At 41.3% G+C, this 18628-nt stretch overlaps 1 protein-coding gene across 1 annotated transcript in view; it reads right to left on the bottom strand.

The window, feature by feature from the left end:
- FMNL3 (formin like 3) overlaps window positions 1-15000 on the bottom strand; it is a gene marked incomplete at its 5' end in the record, with an annotated part of 53582 nt that extends 38582 nt beyond the window's left edge. The window contains 5 exons of the mRNA XM_015814744.1: window positions 330-482; window positions 3594-3677; window positions 10772-10848; window positions 12532-12612; window positions 14917-15000. Coding sequence (XP_015670230.1) covers window positions 330-482; window positions 3594-3677; window positions 10772-10848; window positions 12532-12612; window positions 14917-15000 — 479 coding nt within the window. The remainder of the gene's footprint in view (window positions 1-329; window positions 483-3593; window positions 3678-10771; window positions 10849-12531; window positions 12613-14916) is intronic.
- Between the last annotated feature and the right edge of the window lie 3628 nt (window positions 15001-18628).

Below are 18628 nucleotides of genomic sequence, written 5' to 3'. Positions count from 1 at the left end.
GTACCCAGCCTGAGATGTACATCACTGTATGCTGCACATGGTACCCAATACAAGGATACTTACCAAGGTAATAAGGACAGAAAAAAGAGAGAACAGGAGACCCAGCAAAGACAGGCAAACAGAGCAGGGCAAAGGCAAGGCCTGGAGCAGAGAAGAGACCTGGCCAGCTACCCTCAGAGGAACATCAAGGGGGGAGAATGGGAGTGGGAAGAAGAAATCAGCACACGGCATCCCCTGGAGGGTAGAAAGCAGGGTAGGTTTATTACTGTATAAGTAGCACCGCTGAACAGGATACATACTGGAGGTTGCGGCAAGACAGAGGTACATACCGGAGAGCAGACTGGCGCGCAGAGCGAGCAAGACTGTTGGCGTAGGGAGCAGACAGGGTGCTGGGGTGCTGCAGATCCTCTATGGACCTGCTCCAAGATTTCAGCTTCTCTAGGGCTCCATCCTCGCTATTTTCCAGACCCTCAAAATCAAACCTGGAGGGCAGACAGGGAACATACACCATACACACAGGGAAGCTTTAGGGCAAAAGCTGGCACGGAGGGGTCAAGCTCTGGATTCCCAAAGGATGGATGTTTCTGCAAGCCACAAGTCAGCAGCATGGGACATGACAAGGTGTGAATGGACAATCAAATGTCCTTTCTGTAAGTAAAATCTCAGCTGCACAGAAATTCACAGGGCAGTTTTACAGTATGGTTACCCCAATACAGAAGCAACAGTATATTCCACACCATGTGGGGTGAATTTATATTAAATACAGTCTTTTCTAGCATCACCTTATGCTATCTGGCCTGCAGTCAGTTGTCCTTTATAGACTATGGCAGGGGTAGGCAACCTTGGCTCTTTTATGACTCGTGGACTTCAACTCCCAGAATTCCTGAGTCAGACTCCTGAAGTCCACGAGTCATAAAAGAGCCAAGGTTGCCTACCCCTGGACTATGGTGTTTGCATTAGATTATGACTAAACAGCTTTATTTCAAGAATATATCTTGGAAATAGCTGGTCCCATTTGTGCTGAATTCTGGATGGAGTTACAAGTCATTTTTATGATGTTCTTTAAATCTGTGAACAGTATTAAGCCAATAATGGCTCCTGGTCTATTTAAAAGACCAATTCAAAAAATGAACTTTGGCGTTCCAAACAACCTGGGATGAAGTTATATGAAAAATCCTCTTGTCACAGACGGTTTCTGAATGTTACGATCCACAAATCCTTTCTAGATTTCTGCCTTTTCCAATCACAGCATTCTGACTTTAGCGCTTCCTCATAGAGCAGCTCTGGTAAATCTTTATATTTTGAGGAAGTTCAATTATCCCCCTAAATCACACCTTTTGTAGTACAATTCAACTCTTGCAACTGAAGGCTTACAAACCTTGGGAAACATCATGAGTTAGCCTATTTTGAGTGGCAGCAGTAGCAGTAGGGCTGAAATCAAGATCTGGCCTCTACTTTCGGGCCCAGGCTTAGCACTGCTGCTGAATGCTACCATTCAGGGTGACTTAGATGGGGTGGAGGAGATAAATAACAGAATAGGGACCATGGAAGTCTAGTCCAACCCCCTGCTCAAGCAGGAAACCCTATACCAGGGATGGTTTTTAAGCAGAGTCAAATTACGCATTTTCCAAATTTTTGACATTCTGAGCCCCAAAATTTCACTATCACTGGTCTAAATTATCTAGCTACACCACTGCTGACAGGTTGAGATCTCTTTGGCCTAAAACCTTAGCATTCCCCAGTTGGAAAAGACATTTATTGTATGATTTATGGACTGAGGGGTTAAAAAGGGTTAAAAAGGAAGAGGAAGGAGTAAGATAGCAATTGCTCAATAGAAAGAAGGGCTAAAATCATAATTTGATGTTTTCGTTCTGGTTTGCTTCTATTTTCTCATCTTCTACCTTTTTCTTTGTTTTTCCTTTATTTTTTTATATTTTTATTCTAATAAATACTAATAACATATTGAAAAAGAAAATAGATTTAATGTATCATAATTGTTTTTTTGTATGTGTGTGTGTGTGTGTGTGTATTTGCATACAGATTCAGACACATAGAAAGAAAACAAATAAGAAGAAAGCCATCACTAAGAAAAGCCCAGTAACATGAGCTTATGGGAATACAGATTTAAGAAAACTCACCTGGTACCAAAATTGACAAACTTACAAGTTACCCTGAATTTCTTCTGTTAACCTTTCTGCTGCTGTTTTAATACTCTTTTATTCTGGCTTGGGCTACTCCCGTTTTATATATTTTGGTTGTTTAAAATTATGTAATTCACTCCAAGATCGCTGCTTCCTGAGAGTGGGATAACTTGAAAAAAATGAAATAAACAAGCTGCCAAAGCAGCAAGTTAAGATAAGAATTTATCAGGATAAGGAGACAACTTCAAGAAAATTCATCTAGTCAGAACTAGCTTAGGCTAGAAAATGGCACCTATGCAGATTGCCTCATGCCTTACCATTCCTGATAAAGAGATATGCTATATGTATATACTATGAGCTCCCTTGTCTGTTGGGCCCGTGGGATCTAACTAGCAAAGACATTTGGGTAAATTCAAGGTGAAAGTTACTAAACAGAGGTAAAAACAGTGGGTTAGCTCTCTCAAGTATTCTTCAAAACAACTGCCAGAAAATTTTTTCCTCTTGTTTTGATATCCTTTGGGTTTTCTTTTCATGTTTCTGTTAGGATACCTAAATATTATTGCAAAATGGAATTCTATGGCCTTTCCAACTAATTCTCAAGGACTCTGGGGACCAATTTAGGCCATCTGTTCGAGGCTTCATGAACAGTGGGATCAAAGCAATATGTAGCTTATTATTATTAATAGCACATCACCCCAAACCCCCTTTTTATCATCTTTCTGATACTCTCTTGACTCTCAACCAAGCAGCAGACAGCACAGAAGAAAAGATTTACATAAGCTTTGAAATTAAGCCTCACAGCCACATATTGTCCTACATCTTCAAGCTGCCATCCCTCATCTACAACATCCTGTGTGGATCATGCATTAATAGAACTTCAGATCCTTTTTTTTTGAACCAACCAAAAGAAAGGCAGACAACAATATCTTTCACTTGCTGCACTTTCAGCTAGTATTTCCAGTTTCAGTTCAGAAAAGTGGAACATATTAATTACAATGTAATTAATTAATGAATGAAATGCCAGACAATTACCCAATTCTCATTTATTTGTACCTGTCACTTTTATTTATCTCATTAGTCTATCAAGATATACAGTACATGCCAAACAGCAAGCAATTTTTTCCTTGGAAGTAATTGCAAACTGTGATCTGTAAGTGCCAGCTAGGGAGACTTCCATAATGAACAGAAAGCCTGGCATGGAAAATGCTAAAAGTAACATATAAATTCTTCCGTATCTGGGAATCTGAACAAGATTAAGAGTCCCACATATAAAACCAAGCTTCCAAAATGTCATTATCCACTCAGTGTGCAAATATCATTATGTCTTCCTATAACTGTCATTGCCACTTTTTAAGAATATATAAGATACCAACATGAAATGTCAACATAGGTATGGGATATTGTGAAGAAGGAAAAAGAGCCAGGGCATCTTGACAGTAACACATTACTTACATCACTGCACACTGAGCAAATGAGAGGTAGTCCACCAGCACATCCAGGCCTTTGTTTTCATCATTGAGAAATTCACGCACCCACCTGCAAAAACACAAAAACACAAACTGACTTCAAAATGTCATTATTCCAGATGTTTTGTGATGTGACTTACTGACTATGTTTAAAGTCCAACTGTGGCACTTTTCGAGGTCCATCCTTCCAACCAGCTGTCCCCAACCTGATGTCCTCCAGATGAGGCAACAATTTCCAGCTGATGGAAGATTGCCTCTTTATGCATTCAAATAGTGTTTAAAGAAAGATGTTCATTTGTTTACCCATCCAATTTTGAAGCCATCTGACTCCTGGATCACTCTGGGCAACCTACAGATGAACTTAAAAAAAACATGCAACGATGGCCTACTTGACATTTAAGCATAGAGTCTATGAACCTAAAAACACTGAGAAGAAGGAAAGAGGAGAAAATTATACTGGGTAGCAAGCAGCATTCAAGGAAATAAAAGACATGGATGTGACTAGATATTAACTTGGAATCCTTCAATGGACACGAGCCGCATCCATGTCTTTTATTTCCTTGAATGCTGCTTGCTATCCAATATAATTTTCTCCTCTTTCATTCTTCTCAGTGTTTTTAGGTACATAGGCTCCACACTGCCATTTCATCCATTTGATTGTGACAATTCAGGTGATTGCAACTCTCAGGAATGAGTTGTTATAATCTGAGTTTATGTACACATTAAAAATTGTAATGTTTTGATTAATATTAATCTTATCTTCCTCCTCCTTTTTGCTGGTTCTTCTGTTTCTGCTATTTTTAGAAACACTTATATACTTGATTGTACCTAACCTTGTTTTATGTTAAGATCTCAGGGATAGATTTTGCCTAAAAAGACAAGATATTAATTAGTTATATAAATTAGACAGATTCAGTGGGTATATACAGTATAATCTTGCACAAAAATCAAATTCATTGTCTCCTGCAATATACTGAATTAGTACTTTGAGCAGGGTTTCTCAAACTGTATATCGCCTTCGGGGAAGTGGTACAGGATGAGTTCAAGGGAGGGATGAAGAACCTTTTAGTTTTGCTTTGTTATAATAAATCCACATCTTCCAATATTTCATTATACTGTTTTCATTGTTCATTTGGGTATTTAAATTTTTAGGGGAGATACATATATTAATATTACACTAAAGGGAGGTATGATGGCAAAATGTTTAGGAACCTCTAATTTAGATACTTGAAAACCCACATGAATGACAACAGTCTGGGAGGGCAGCCTATTCAATGAAGGTTCATGGAATTATAATTCAAATTGTGTATGGAAAGCAAATATGCTCCAATGAGATGTCCCTTCCCAATGGGAAATTCTTGAATTTTGTATTTTGTTTACAACAACGAGGAGCTACCACAATCTCCCTGAACAAGTGAATGGCTATCTCCAGCTTTCAGAGACACCAGCCTAGACATCAGACATCAACACTTCTCCTTCTCAAATAACTCCAATCAAACTCAGCTTATTTTTAGAACGATGTCCAGTCTGGTGTTTTGGAGCAATGTATATAAACTGGACAGGGTTCAGAGAAGACAGAAGAACATGATGAATTTAGAAGGAAATCAGCAACTATGGCCCACCCAATGTCAGTTCAGGGAGATAGTGGTGGCCCCTAGTCGTTGTAAACAAAATACTGTAACTGGTACAGCTTTATCTTTCAACAGCAGGGAAGGGAGTGTTTGCTTAGGTTCTAAGACATCTGCTGGAGATCCCTCACCCTCCTGTAGTCTTTGATGCAAGGAGGGAAAATAGCACGGGAAACAAATGGGACGAATCTGTAGGCAAAGAATCAAACTGAACATGTTGGGTAGTACCAAATGAAGCTGTGAATGTGTATGACTTTGTACGTGGAGATGTGCCAACCCAGGAACAAGTACTGTACATCATAAGAGAGAGAATGCCTGCAGCTAGTGGTTTCAATATGTGCTGTTATTTCCTGAAGCAGCTTTGGCTGACTGCAATTTTGACCATTAATCATCTGGACCCTGAAATGGTACATATGGTCTCCCTTTCCCTCTCTCTCCCTCTACACCCGCCCATTTCCTGCTTGTCTGAACTTCAGCCTCCAACCCCAGTGTGTTTCCTGCCTGATTTCAGTGGCTGCACTACTAATTTAGAGTCTTCAATGCATCTGCTGAAGGCTAAAGGATGTGGAGGAAGGAGCAAAGGCTCTCTAAGGCAAATCCCATCCTGTAGTCAGGTAAGGAAGAGGAATTATGAGCGGGTGTGTGAGTTCCTTGCAGAAGAGGAAGCTGCACAATTTTTTTTTAAGTGTGTGCTTACATAGATGTTTCTTTACAAATGCATCTGCTGCTGTGCCTGATTAACTACAGCTGATTGGCAAAGCACATGTTTTGTAGATAGGTGTCCCAAGGATTTACACAAAACATTTCTCAATCTCTGACCTGGAGAGCCATTGTCAATTACAGCAAATACCAGATTAGATCTACTATGCCTCTGACAGTCATTTTATGCCTTCACTGGAAGGAATAAATCCTCAAGAGCAAGTGAGAGACAAGGCATAGATGTGAGTGAGCGCCTGCATGCACTGGTATTCATTTGTGTACATGATGCAAATAATCACTGGGCTTAGGAAAGTCTCATAGACTGCTTCCAACCAGGAATATCACTAACACCAACAGTTCAGCCCCAGCTGTGTTAAGAACAGAGAAACAGGGGTTCAAACAAGTGGCCCAAGAGGAAGGAAGGAAGGAAGGAAGGAAGGAAGGAAGGAAGGAAGGAAGGAAGGAAGGAAGGAAGGAAGGAAGGAAGGAAGGAAGGAAGGAAGGCAGGCAGGCTGGCTTGAGAAATTTGGGGCAGATCCCTGCTGGGTTACATTACGGGATGTCCATTCTCCTCCGAATTTATTTGTTTGTTTGTTTGGTATTTATATTGTTTATTGCTTATTTGTTTGTTTATTCACCAAACAAAAATTACAAATTCTAACGAACAAAATGAAATAACTAAAATGTGATAGGGACAATAGGCATGTTAGTGCACTTAGACACGCCCCCTTAGGAACCTCTTAAATATAGGATGAGGTCCACAGAAGCTAAGTTAGAATTAAAACTGTAAAAGTTAGGAGCTGAGAGAACTGAACTGGGTAAGATATTCCAGACTTTGACAACTCTGTTACAAAAAATGATTTTTTTTTTATTTGAATAGACTGTTGTTTACAAGAAAGCAAAAGTAAGCTTTAGAAAGATAGAGGAAATTTTATCAAGGACATGTGGATTATTTGTAGCAGTTGAAGATTGTCTGCAAGAAGCAGGTTACCCTCCAAGATTGCATACATGAGCAGGGATTGCATTATGTCCTTGTGTGCTTCCTTCTCCCCCAGAGAATGAGAGCTTGTTCCCCCATATACCCAACCCTATCCCCCGTCTGAATCATAGCCTTCTAAAGTTTTTCTGTGCCAAAGATTCTGCTGTGTCCAAGTCAGGGACACACTCCAAGTTATATTCTTATCATGGTTGTTCCTTTTTTTCTTATCATAGTTGTTCCAAATTATCCCTGATTCCATTCCCAGAAATGTTGAGTTCTGTGACTAATTGCCTATTGCAAAAATATGCTTTTGATAATCATTGGGAGTGGTCAAAAATAACAGCTGGGAATGATGGAAATTGTAGTCAATAACATCACGATGGCATATGTCTGTCCTACATTGGTAAACCTCACTGACAACCTCACCGCTGCGATGAAACCAGGTTTTCATCTACACACGCGTTCAATTCTATTTTTGTAGATTAAGACCACGAAATGTTGGAAAGTGATTATGGATAATTTGCAGTTTAGTTTGCACCCAGTTCACTCCCAGTCACTTCCTTTATCCAGATGACAGCAAGTTCACCTATCACTCAGCTCAACTAGCAGATTATATGAATGTATAAAAACATCCGCAAACATCAAAATAGGTACCAGACAAAAGCAAGGAAAAGAAAGAGATGAACCAGAGGCAAAAAATTTTCTATTATCTATAGATAGATAAGTAACCGTTATTGTCATTTTTTACTGGGGCATATTGGCACACATTAAAAATGAAATTTAGTTGCTTGCTCTCCAAGTCTACACATGCGTAACACACATTTAAACATGCTATATACAACATATGTATAAACCTACACCCTTACATATAAATATTAAACACTGTCCATCTTGAATACATGAAGAGGATGTGTAGTGTCCCAGACAATCTTGCGGACCCTCCTCAAGCAACACTTGTATGCTATGTCCAGGATGGAAGGGAGGGAACTGCCAATACTGTAATCTTTTCTGCCATCACTACCCCGCACCACCTTCCTGTCTGAAGCAGTACATTCACCTGTATCGATCAAAAGGCATGGAACTTTCAAAAGCACTAGAAACTGCACTGGGGGTAACTAGCATGGACAATCCCAAAGGGAATGACCTTTGGATATTCCAGCCTTAACCCTCTTATGTGCATAAAAGCAGCAAATTAGAGATGGAAAGGAGAACACTGAGTAATTCCTCCTGCATTCTGCATCATAAAGGAAGCAACTGGTGGATGGGAAGGAAGTATCCAGTATAAAAACTGAAGGTTATTGACTGTTGTTCTGCTCAGCCAACATAATTTTCTGAGTTTTGTCTTGCAGAAGAGATGCTGGCCCAGTTATTCATGTCTTCTCATTATAAATAGCTTCCATGACTCACTATTATGAAGCAGAAAAGATTTACATGTATTGATTTTCAGTAAAATCTGCATATATAATTTTTTTTCTCACTCTTGAATAGGAACTAGAGCATGAAATATTGTTCCAATAAATAATTATGCAATATTTTGCCATTTTTCATGTCACATAGCAAAAACAATTACAGTTATCATCATAATAGAACCTGAATTATTGCTAATAATAATAACAACTGAAAGTTAACATAATATCTTCCCGAATTGCTGAAATAATTCATATCTACTATGAAAATAGAGGAGAGACTGTTTGCTTCAACGTGGCCTGCTAACCTCTTAAAAAAAACTGCTTTACATTTTCAGCAGTGGCCCCACAGTCTTTCCTTCTGCTAAACCCCTGTTTAGCAGAAGGAAGAGAATACCATTTGGTGCCAGAAAATTATTTATGATTAACATTCTGGTGCTTTGGGGGAGAAAACTGTGCTGTTCTTCCAGGTGACTGGGAGAAAAAAGCACTCTGATAAATAATAGCACACCTAGCTTTCTTATCCACGATAAATAATTCTAGCACAGGGGTCTTTAAACTTGGCCCTTTTATGACTTGTGGACTTTAACTCCCAGAATTCTAAGTTTGAAGACCCGTGTTCTATATATATATAAATAAATTAATAAAAACTTCATTTGACCTGGTTAACTATCTTGTTTGGATTGTTCAGCTGAATACCGGTACCTTGGATTTCCAGATTTTAATCCTTTGCATCCACAATTCACTGTCTACTGTAATTCAGCTGATGGGGTGGGGTGGGGAATGTCCTTAACTCTGAACTCTGTGCTCTTCAGAACAGTTGAGTTTTGCCTTAGTGACGAATTCTGGATTAGAAAGCCTGAATGCTTTATTTTCTGACACATTGTGCACTATGATTCTCTTCAGATATTCATACATGTACCTCATTCTACCTTTTGTAAAATATTTGATTCTGCCCCATACTCCTAGCATTTGGCCTTTTTTCATCCCTTTCAGATTCCTGAATCTCATACCTTGTGTTATTGTTTGTTCAGACCTCACCAAAGGATACTGCTGACTAAGCATCACCCTTGGTATCAGTTCCAACTGGCCTGAGGAATTCCTACCCAACCAGGCTCAGAAGCCAAGAACAGGAACAGTTCAGCTTCCTGCTCTTGTTGGTGTTTCCCTTCCAGCTGGAACCAGGACAGGTGGGAGACAGGAACACATTTCTCAATTCTCTATAGCGGGCTTGCAAACTTTTTAGATATGATAGGAATCTTTTTGCTAGGGTGTAGCAATCTAGATGTGAAATTTAGGGAGTAAGAAAGGCAGGGGATTAAATGTTTCTTTGTACAAAATACCACCCTTGAATGGGGAATGGGTCCTATCTTAAATCCAACTTCTTGTCAGATTACGAAGGGCTGCATAGAAAGAGTTCAAGTCAGAAAAGACCCAGATCAATTTTCTTCCTTTTGACAAATCATCTCCAGGTCGGGTACTCAAAACATGCTAAACCCTAAACTGAAATTAACAAAACACAACTGTTGTGTTCACATCCTTTTTATAACTTAATGTGAAGGCTTAATTCACACAATATATTTCTCAGAAATACTGGCCCATAATCTATATCAGTGATGGCGAACCTTTTAGAGACCGAGTGCCCAAACTGCAACCAAAACTCACTTATTTATCTCCAAGAGGCCGGGTGGGCGTGGCCCACTGGGTGGGCATGGCTGCGGTGGTCAAGGCAGACTGGGTGGGCGTGAGTGTGGCCACCTCGATGTTGCTCATGGTGGGGGCCAGGCAGGGTTGGGGGAGTTCCAGGAGGTCTCTGGTGGGTGGGGCGGCTGGGTGAACCAGTTGCTAAATTATTTGAAACCCACCACTGGTCACTTCCAAAGGCCATGTGCTCGCTCGCTTGCTGCCCACCGTCGCTTCCAAAGGCCGCTCACTCACTCTTCTGCCAAAACCTGCTCCTTTTATAGGTTCCCTTCTCCCCGCCCAAGTCTTGCAGCTGTTCCCGGACTCTGCACGTGTGGAGAGGGGGAGGGGAGCAGCCCAGGCCCACGTCCCTCTGTCTGGGGCGACGGCGTGGGTGCCCACAGAGAGAGCTCTGAGTGCCACCTCTGGCACGCATGCCATAGGTTCGCCACTACTGATCTATATAGTCTGATCTAATACATTGTGCAAACCCTACAATCATATGATCCCTGGACAGATCTCTGTATTATAGTTTTGGCTTGACTACTAAGGATCAACCATTTACTGCTATTCTGTATTGGTTTAAAGGCTAGCCTGAATATATGAAAAACTGTATGGATCATAGCATGAATTCATGCAATCCAGCAGCCAGAGAGAAAACACCTCATCCCTGTGAGATAACATACAACATCAAATATAATGCCTGTTCAAATGGCACTTTCTCAGAATGACACATGATACACTTGTTCAAAAGTTAACAATAACTTACCCAATGTGATTGGTCCTTAAAGAGATCTCCAGCTCCCTCAGCACTTTGGTGGATTCCTGCACCCTCCGACGGAACTTCTGTAAGCACAAATAACTCCTTGCTCTAGTAGTATACAGCACAATCAATTTTTTACACAAAAGAACCACAACTGCAGAGGCAGGATGGACCATCAGTTTAAATATGCTAGCATTTCCTTTTCTATCACTCTTCATATCCCCCTACTGCCTTTATTGTTTAAAAGAATAATAATTTTACCATTTATTATAGATTTTGTAACGGAGGATGTATCTAATCATCAATAAGATGGATATTTCCATGTCAGAAGGATTTGGGCTTGATTCAATGATAACTGTATTTCTTTTCTTTTTTTGTTGAGTAGGAAAAAAAACAGCTCTCCTCTTAAGCAAGGCCTGCACTGCAGAGGTCCAGAGGTGGTTTTGAGTGGTATGAAGAGTCTATTGTGTGTAGAAGAGTCCCCTTTGCGCGTTCAGCACTGCCAAATTGCTGCCTGCCCAATGAGTTTGTAGATAAGTCACCACAACTTGTGGGTTGTAGGATATATTTATTTTTCACAATTACAATTGTGGTAGCTTCCACTCCAATGACTTATCCCTTATACAGGTAATCCTTAACTTACAACCACAACTGGGACCAGAATTTCCATTGCTAAATGAAATCACCCCTGATTTTATGGCCTTGTCAGGTCAGGTCCCTGTCGGAACGCTGCCATTCCAAAGGGAGGGGGGCAGTTATTTGGGGTTTCAAGAATGTGTTGCTTTTGCTCTGATGTATTGGTATGAGAAATAGGAAGGGGTGAATGGGCCATCAGGACCATCTGGATGGACTCCTTTCCAGCCGGATTCAGCCTGTTACCAAGATCGCAGCACCAAGAAGACAACTTGTTATCACCTTCTCGTCTTGGAGTTCCCATAATAACTTTAAGCCAGCAGATTGGATCCTGATGGACTGGGGCTTTGGGGAGGGGTTTGAACAATGGGAAATTAGGTTAACGATTCATGTGGGAACTTCAGATTCTGCCTGGCTTCTCTGCAATCACTTTCTCTCAGTAAAAGATCCTTTTGAAATAATGCTTGTTGCAAGAGTCATGCTTTCTTGAGTAAATAGCTGAGGCAGGACCTTACAGGCCTTTTTTGTGACCGTTGTTAAATGAATCACTGCAGTTGTTAAATGAATCAGGTGGTCGGGTAAGCTAATCCAGTTTTCCCCATTCGCTTAGCTTACTGGAAGTTGGCTAGAAAGATCACAAAAGTGATCACATGACCTGAGATGCTACAATTGTTGTTAAGTATATGCCAGTTGCCAAGTGTCAGAATTGATCATCTGACCGTGAAGATGCTGGAATAGTCTTAAGTGCATAGACAGGTCACTGTTTTTTCAGTGGACTGTAACTAGTCACTAAACAAATGGTTGTAAGTTGAGGACCACATGTATTTTATTAGTTTTAATTTAATAGTAAATAATATTCTGCTTGGACCAATGCATAGCTAACGCTTTGGTATGCTATACAGCAGGGGTAGTCAACCTTGGCTCTTTTATGACTCGTGGACTTCAACTCCCAGAATTCCTGAGCCAGCCAAGCTGGCTCAGGAATTCTGGGAATTTAAGTCCACGAGTCATAAAAGAGCCAAGGTTGACTACCCCTGCTATAAAGTGTGGGGGAGGGGAAGGAGGAAGCTGTTTCTTTGGTCACCGTTCTCCTAATATTGGAAACCATATTAAAGAAGTCTTTTAAGGCTTACCTTTCGGGTAACACCTGGATCGAGGAAGCTCTTCAATTTCTGTATATATGTGTGGGGTGGATTCTTCACTTGAAACCTTTCCTGTTCCATGTTGGGTAGAGAAAAGAAATTGGGGGGTGGGGAGAGATAGAGGGAATTACTGTGAATGCAAGAAGTCTTTGAAAGCCAGCACTGGAATGCTGCATTATGGATTTATTAATTCAAGAACTTCCCCTCAGCATACAAAGCCCTCACTTGCACTGAAAGCATGCCAGCCAGGGACTCAACTTAGGTACCTACTAATCCAAATAGCAGATGCTTCTTTATGTCTGCTTCCCTAATAAACTTGAAAGGAAGGCCATTTTCATTTTATGCTTCACCCAGATAGTTTCTGCTCTTTTTCTTTGTGCTCATATGTTAGAAAAGCCTGTCCCTATAATTTCAAGATTGTTAAGACTAGGCACAATTACTCTGTTGAAGAGTTTTACTTCTAAGTGCGCAGGAATATAGGAGCAGGTTGTAAATAATCAAACTGAAAACCATTTTCTTATCCAAGTTCCCACATACTCACAGACTTGCAAAAATAATATTTTGAATCCACGAACATTGTTTCAAATAAATTCATAGAGTTTGGGATTTAAGTTGCGGCTACTACTTCAGGATCAAAGGCCTTTGGATATGATATTGGTGACTGTATTAATGTCCTACATTTAGCTTTGATCAAATACAGTATCAGGGCTGATCCAGCAGCCTCTTCTAATTCTGTGTAGTGTCCATTTGCATGCATATGTTTAGGTGTAGCAGTTCTTTACAGGATTTGTTTTCCTCTCCAGATGGTTTCTCCTGATAGTTCATCCCATGAAAAGCAATTTTCCTTTAAAATAACCCAAGAATTATTTCAGGGACTCTGCACTTCTGTACTGCTCTTGAGAAAAGTTTTTGGGCTGAAGCACATATCACTTTTCTTGGCCAAACTTTGAGAGCAACACTGATAGATGAGTTGCAATAGTTTTACACTTACATCCTGAATTACTCTAGGTTTGACACAGTCTTTAGCAAAAGGCCCTGTAGTTAGCCATGTTCTATATTGGCACCTTCCTGCTTATTTGGCAGTTGGGGCCAAGACCATACTAAGATAACTCCTTGTAGGTTTTTGTTTGGTTTGGGATTGGTTTTTTGTAGGGAAATAAGGGAAGTATTAGCAGTGAAGCCTATCTGGGCTCAAGTGGTATTTTAGGGATGCTCCGTGAAAAAGTCAGATCTCTCTTGCATCTTTTAAGTGTTGTTCTCTATATTAGTGTTTATTAAACTTTTTTCTGGGGCCCCTTCCCAGTTTTAAAGATTATACCTTTTAACTTTTTATAGATTTATTGATATTTGCAAAATTAAACATTAAAATTAATAATAATAATAAAGTTGGAAGGGACCTTGGAGGTCATCGAGTCCAACCCCCTGCTCAGGCAGGAACCCTACATCATTTCAGACAAATGGCTGTCCAGTCTCTTCTTAAAAACTTCCAGTGTTGGAGCATTCACCGCGTCTGGAGGCAGGTTGTTCCACTGGTTAATTATTCTAACTGTCAGGAAGTTTCTCCTTAGTTCTAAGCTGCTTCTCTCTTTGATCAGTTTCCATCCGTTGCTCTCGTCCTGCCTTCAGGTGCCTTGGAGAATAGCTTGACTCCCTCTTCTTTGTGGCAGCCCCTGAGATATTGGAACACTGCTATCATGTCCCCCCTCGTCTATATTTCTCACAATCGTTTGATGGGACTTTACTATTAAATAAATCATTTCTCAACATAAACTGGCAAATAATTTTGATTTTGCAGGGCCTTGAGAAGATCTTGGAGGACTCCCCAGGATTCTCAGACCACACTTTGAAAAACACCACTCTAAGAATATCAAACTGACCAAAATTGTCCAGAAAATAAAAAGCACTGGAGCATTTTTTTCCCCCTTCAGTTTGTAACGGAGCTTTACCTAGATCAAGTGTAGAAATTTCCCATTATTTACAGGGATAACAGGGACCCCTTGACTTCAGCAGCCATGTATCAAAAAAGCCTACAGATAGGGAGATGTTGCCTGCTCTTTTAAAGGAAATCAAAGCCCTTAGATCACAGGTGTCAAAATTCAATCGCATCACATGATGTATCATGATGTATCATGACTTTTTTTTGCCTTTGCAGAGCCGGAGTGGGCGTGGCCTGCCCATGACGCATCCGGCCCTTGGACCGCCAGTTTGACACCCCTGCCTTAGATCAAGGGGACCACATGTTGCTTCTGGCAATAGTCCTCTTGCCTGAGTCATAAGCTGATATGCCCTGACATGTTGTCTCTTTCATGTTGGCAAAGTCTCTCTCTCTCTCCCTTTCCCTCCCCCCCTCTATCTTAGCTCTTCCAGCTCTCTTACCTGGTCACAAATTAGGTCCCATTTCTTCTCGTTGTCATATTGCCTCAGAAGACGGGCCTTGTCAGGAGGGAGATTCATGGAGCTCTGTGGAAAGAAGTAGAGGGACAGGTAGTGGGGAGGCACACCAGACTGCCTTCTGCATCCTGCAATCCATCTTCAGGACTGGGTGTGTGGTAGAAAGTATGCATTATGGTTTATATTCTGCAATGGGCTGCTGGACAGAGGGCAGGGTTTATTTTATTATTTTATTATTATTTGTATCCCGCCTTTTTTATTTTTAAGAATAACTCAAGGTGCCAAACATATCCAACACACTGTCCTCCTCCTATTTTCCCCAAAACAATAACCCTGTGAGGTGGGTTGGGTTGAGAGTCAATGACTGGCCCAAAGTCACCCAGCTGGCCTTCAGGGTCAAGGCATGACTTGAACTCACCGCCTCCTGCCCTCCAGCTTGGTGCCCCAACCACTAGACCAAGCTGGCTCTCTCTTGGCAGACTCTCTCTTTGTTAAAAATAAATAAATAAATCATCAATTAATTAATTCATTTATATAGCTGCCCATCTGCCCATCTTGTATCAAACTCTGGATGGCTCTCAGGAAACAATTAAAGCAACATATATAATAAAACAAAATAATATATATTAAAACCAACAACATTAAAAACCTGGCACCAAAATTAAGCTTCCACATGCATTCCTCATTAAATCCTCTCATCCACTTCACCTTATCCCAGTACTTGGGGGGGGGAGTCTGGTTTTAAGTATTTTTCAGAAGGCTAAGAGGACAGAGGCCTGTCAAACTGCAAGGGGAAAGGCATTCCATAGAGCAAGGGCTGCCACAGAAACAGGCAGATCCCGTAAGATGGCGATGTTTAAGAGAAGGTACTAGGAGCATGTGGGCTGGCAAACTTTCAAGACCTGTCTTGACTGGACTGCAGAAGAACATACTGGTTTGTTGAGAGTCCAGAATTTAAACAAAAACCACAGAGCATCCAGGACACTGAAGCTAATAGCCTTCAGAGTCTTTGCGCAAGCCTTTTGTTATAAGCTACAACTTTTACGGTACCATCCTGAGCATCTCAATTTGGAAGCCAAGCACATTGAGTTTTGCGGAATGTCGCAGGTGACTGCATATTGAACTGTACCTCAAACATTAAAATTGTGATTCCAGTTTTGCGCCCGCAGCGCATGGCTGCGCGAGAGCGGACCTCTGCTCCCCATAGCTAGTTTCTTCTTGCTTGGGGGACCCTAGATGGGTCCGAAATTGCCCCGAAGAGGTGACCGTGAAGGAGGGGTGCCCCGTTGTTCACGAAGCGATGGCAATCGCTTAGTTTGATCCGGGGAAAGCCCTCCGAACCCGACAGGAGAAAGGCTAGCGTGAGATCAGCGTCTAGCTCAAGCTGCTTGCAGCCGAAGTTCCAGAGCACGAACCTAAACATCGGTGAACAGAGTGCTTGGAATTGGTGAGAGTACTGATCTTCTTTCTTCTATCTATTATCCAAATCCTTGAAAAGATCCCCAAAGCAAGAAAACCTCCAGAAGTGAAGGGAGCGGACTATATCCCCATTTCCTTACAGATGGAAGCGGCAAATTAATATTAAAGGAGGGAAGAGATATATTAAAATTTGATTTAAAATACTTCAGTCCGGACAAATTTAGGAACTAAAAAACTGTCAAGATTCTACCCTAAAATTTTTTGATGGAATTATAAAAATATATAAGAAAAATAACTTTTTGATTGAAAGAAAAACTGAAAAAAGAAATAACTGTTGACATCTAGTGGAGACTCAGAGAATAGTACACTAACAATAAGGACTCAGAAATTGGCAGAATGCCTAGAAACAAAGAAAAAGTTGTTCCTTTGAATTGCAAATAATCTTGAAGACAGCTGGGAAAAAAGGAAGAGCCAGCTATAAGATTAAAAAGTGTTTCAAAGGGGGAAAAAAAAACACCTGGACTGTTGCTTAAATCTAAGAACCGTTTATGGAAAAGAAAAACCTTGGCTTTTTGGCTAATCGTTTAAAGGAGAATCTATAGAAGCGGTTCTCAACCTATGGGTCGCGACCCCATTTGGGGTCGATCGACCATTTCACGGGGGTCGCCAAGCAAGGCTGTCTGCCATTTTTTTGTCTGCCATTTTTTCCCCCTTTTCCGGCGGGTGCCTTATCTCCCTTGGGCTGGGCCAGCTGGTGGTCGGCCTGCTCCATCTCTGCCGCTTGCCAGCTATGCCTCAGCCGGCGCAAGGGGCGGAACCACGCATTTGCGGCGCTCCCGGGTAGGGAAAGTCCTTGACTTACGACCGGTTGGGTAGTCCTCGACTTACGACCGGTTTAGTCATCGACTTATGACCGGTTTAGTCATCGACTTACGACCGGTTTAGTCATCGACTTACGACCAATTGGGGGTCGCGGCATTAAAAAGGTTGAGAACCACTGATCTATAGGAAGGATTTAAAGTGGCTTAAGATACTGAGCTGCAATTTGGACTGACTGATAAATTGACTTTTGAATTAAAACATTGATGAAAGACTATTTGAAGGGAGGAGGCACCATGGATATCACATACCACCATGGATATCATGTATCAAAAAATGACAGGATGCCACATTCAATATTTTCTCCTGAAGGACATAGCCTGAAAAATCAAGGGCCTCCAGAAGCAATACTTCAAGGCACGATAAATACTTTCCAGGAGGAAATATATGTAATGTTAGGACAAATACAAATGACAATAGACTCAAATCACAAGGAAATCCGAAACAACTTTGATGATTTAAACAAGCATATTTCCAACCTAAATTTACAATTAAAAAACACCCAGGAAATAACAACAAAGGCACAAATAAATCAGACAGCAGACTACAAATTAGAAGAGTATGATCAAATTGATGAAACAACAAAGAACAAGAATTAAAATTTGACACAAACAGGAAAAAATCTTCAAGGTTCTGATACAACAAGAAAAATGAAATTATCAGGAGAACCATCAAATTCTACTCTTCTCTACTTTTCCATAGTCATCTCTGATCTCAGTGAATAGAATAGATATGATAGCTTTAGGGCAGTGATGGCGAATCTTTTAGAGACTGAGTACCCAAACCGCAACCCCAAACCCACTTATTTATCGCAAAGTGCCAGGACCGCATCAGCATTGTGGTGCCCTGGGGGGGGGAGGCACCTCTGAGTGCCATCTCTGACATGCAAAAACTGGTGGCAAAAAAATGGGCCACTGCGCTGCAAGGTGCAAAAATGGCCACTGCCATGCCACGGGGTGCAGATACAAGGCGTTGCACCATGTAAGAATGGGGCAGGGCTAGTGGGTATCACGCAGGCACTAGCCCCACCCCATTTGCAGCACGTACATTCTCGCGGCCCCATGCGCACATGCACGCATGTAAAATGCTTCCCCCTCCCTTTTCTTCCAGTCCACCAATCGACAATGGTTGGTGACCTCTGCTCTACCACCTCTACTCGAGTTTGCTAGTCGGCCACTTCGCCTTCTTTGTGCTGGATGGGGCTCCTTCTCCAGGCAGCGGGGGCGACCTGATGGACCTGCTGCTGGCAGCGATGGCTCTGAGTGCCACCTCTGGCACGCGTGCCATAGGTTAGCCACCACTGCTTTAGGGCTTAGCAAGAAATAATAACCCAAATGAGAAAGTAAAATGAAATTGTCTTACTGTAAAGTATTCTGAATCACACCACTGGTTCACCTGT

The sequence above is a fragment of the Protobothrops mucrosquamatus genome, unplaced genomic scaffold, assembly GCF_001527695.2.
Source record: "Protobothrops mucrosquamatus isolate PMUCROS unplaced genomic scaffold, P.Mucros_1.0 scaffold280, whole genome shotgun sequence".
Taxonomy (NCBI): domain Eukaryota; kingdom Metazoa; phylum Chordata; class Lepidosauria; order Squamata; family Viperidae; genus Protobothrops; species Protobothrops mucrosquamatus.
The sequence above is the reverse complement of the archived record's forward strand: the minus strand, read 5'-3'. Positions and strand labels throughout refer to the sequence as shown.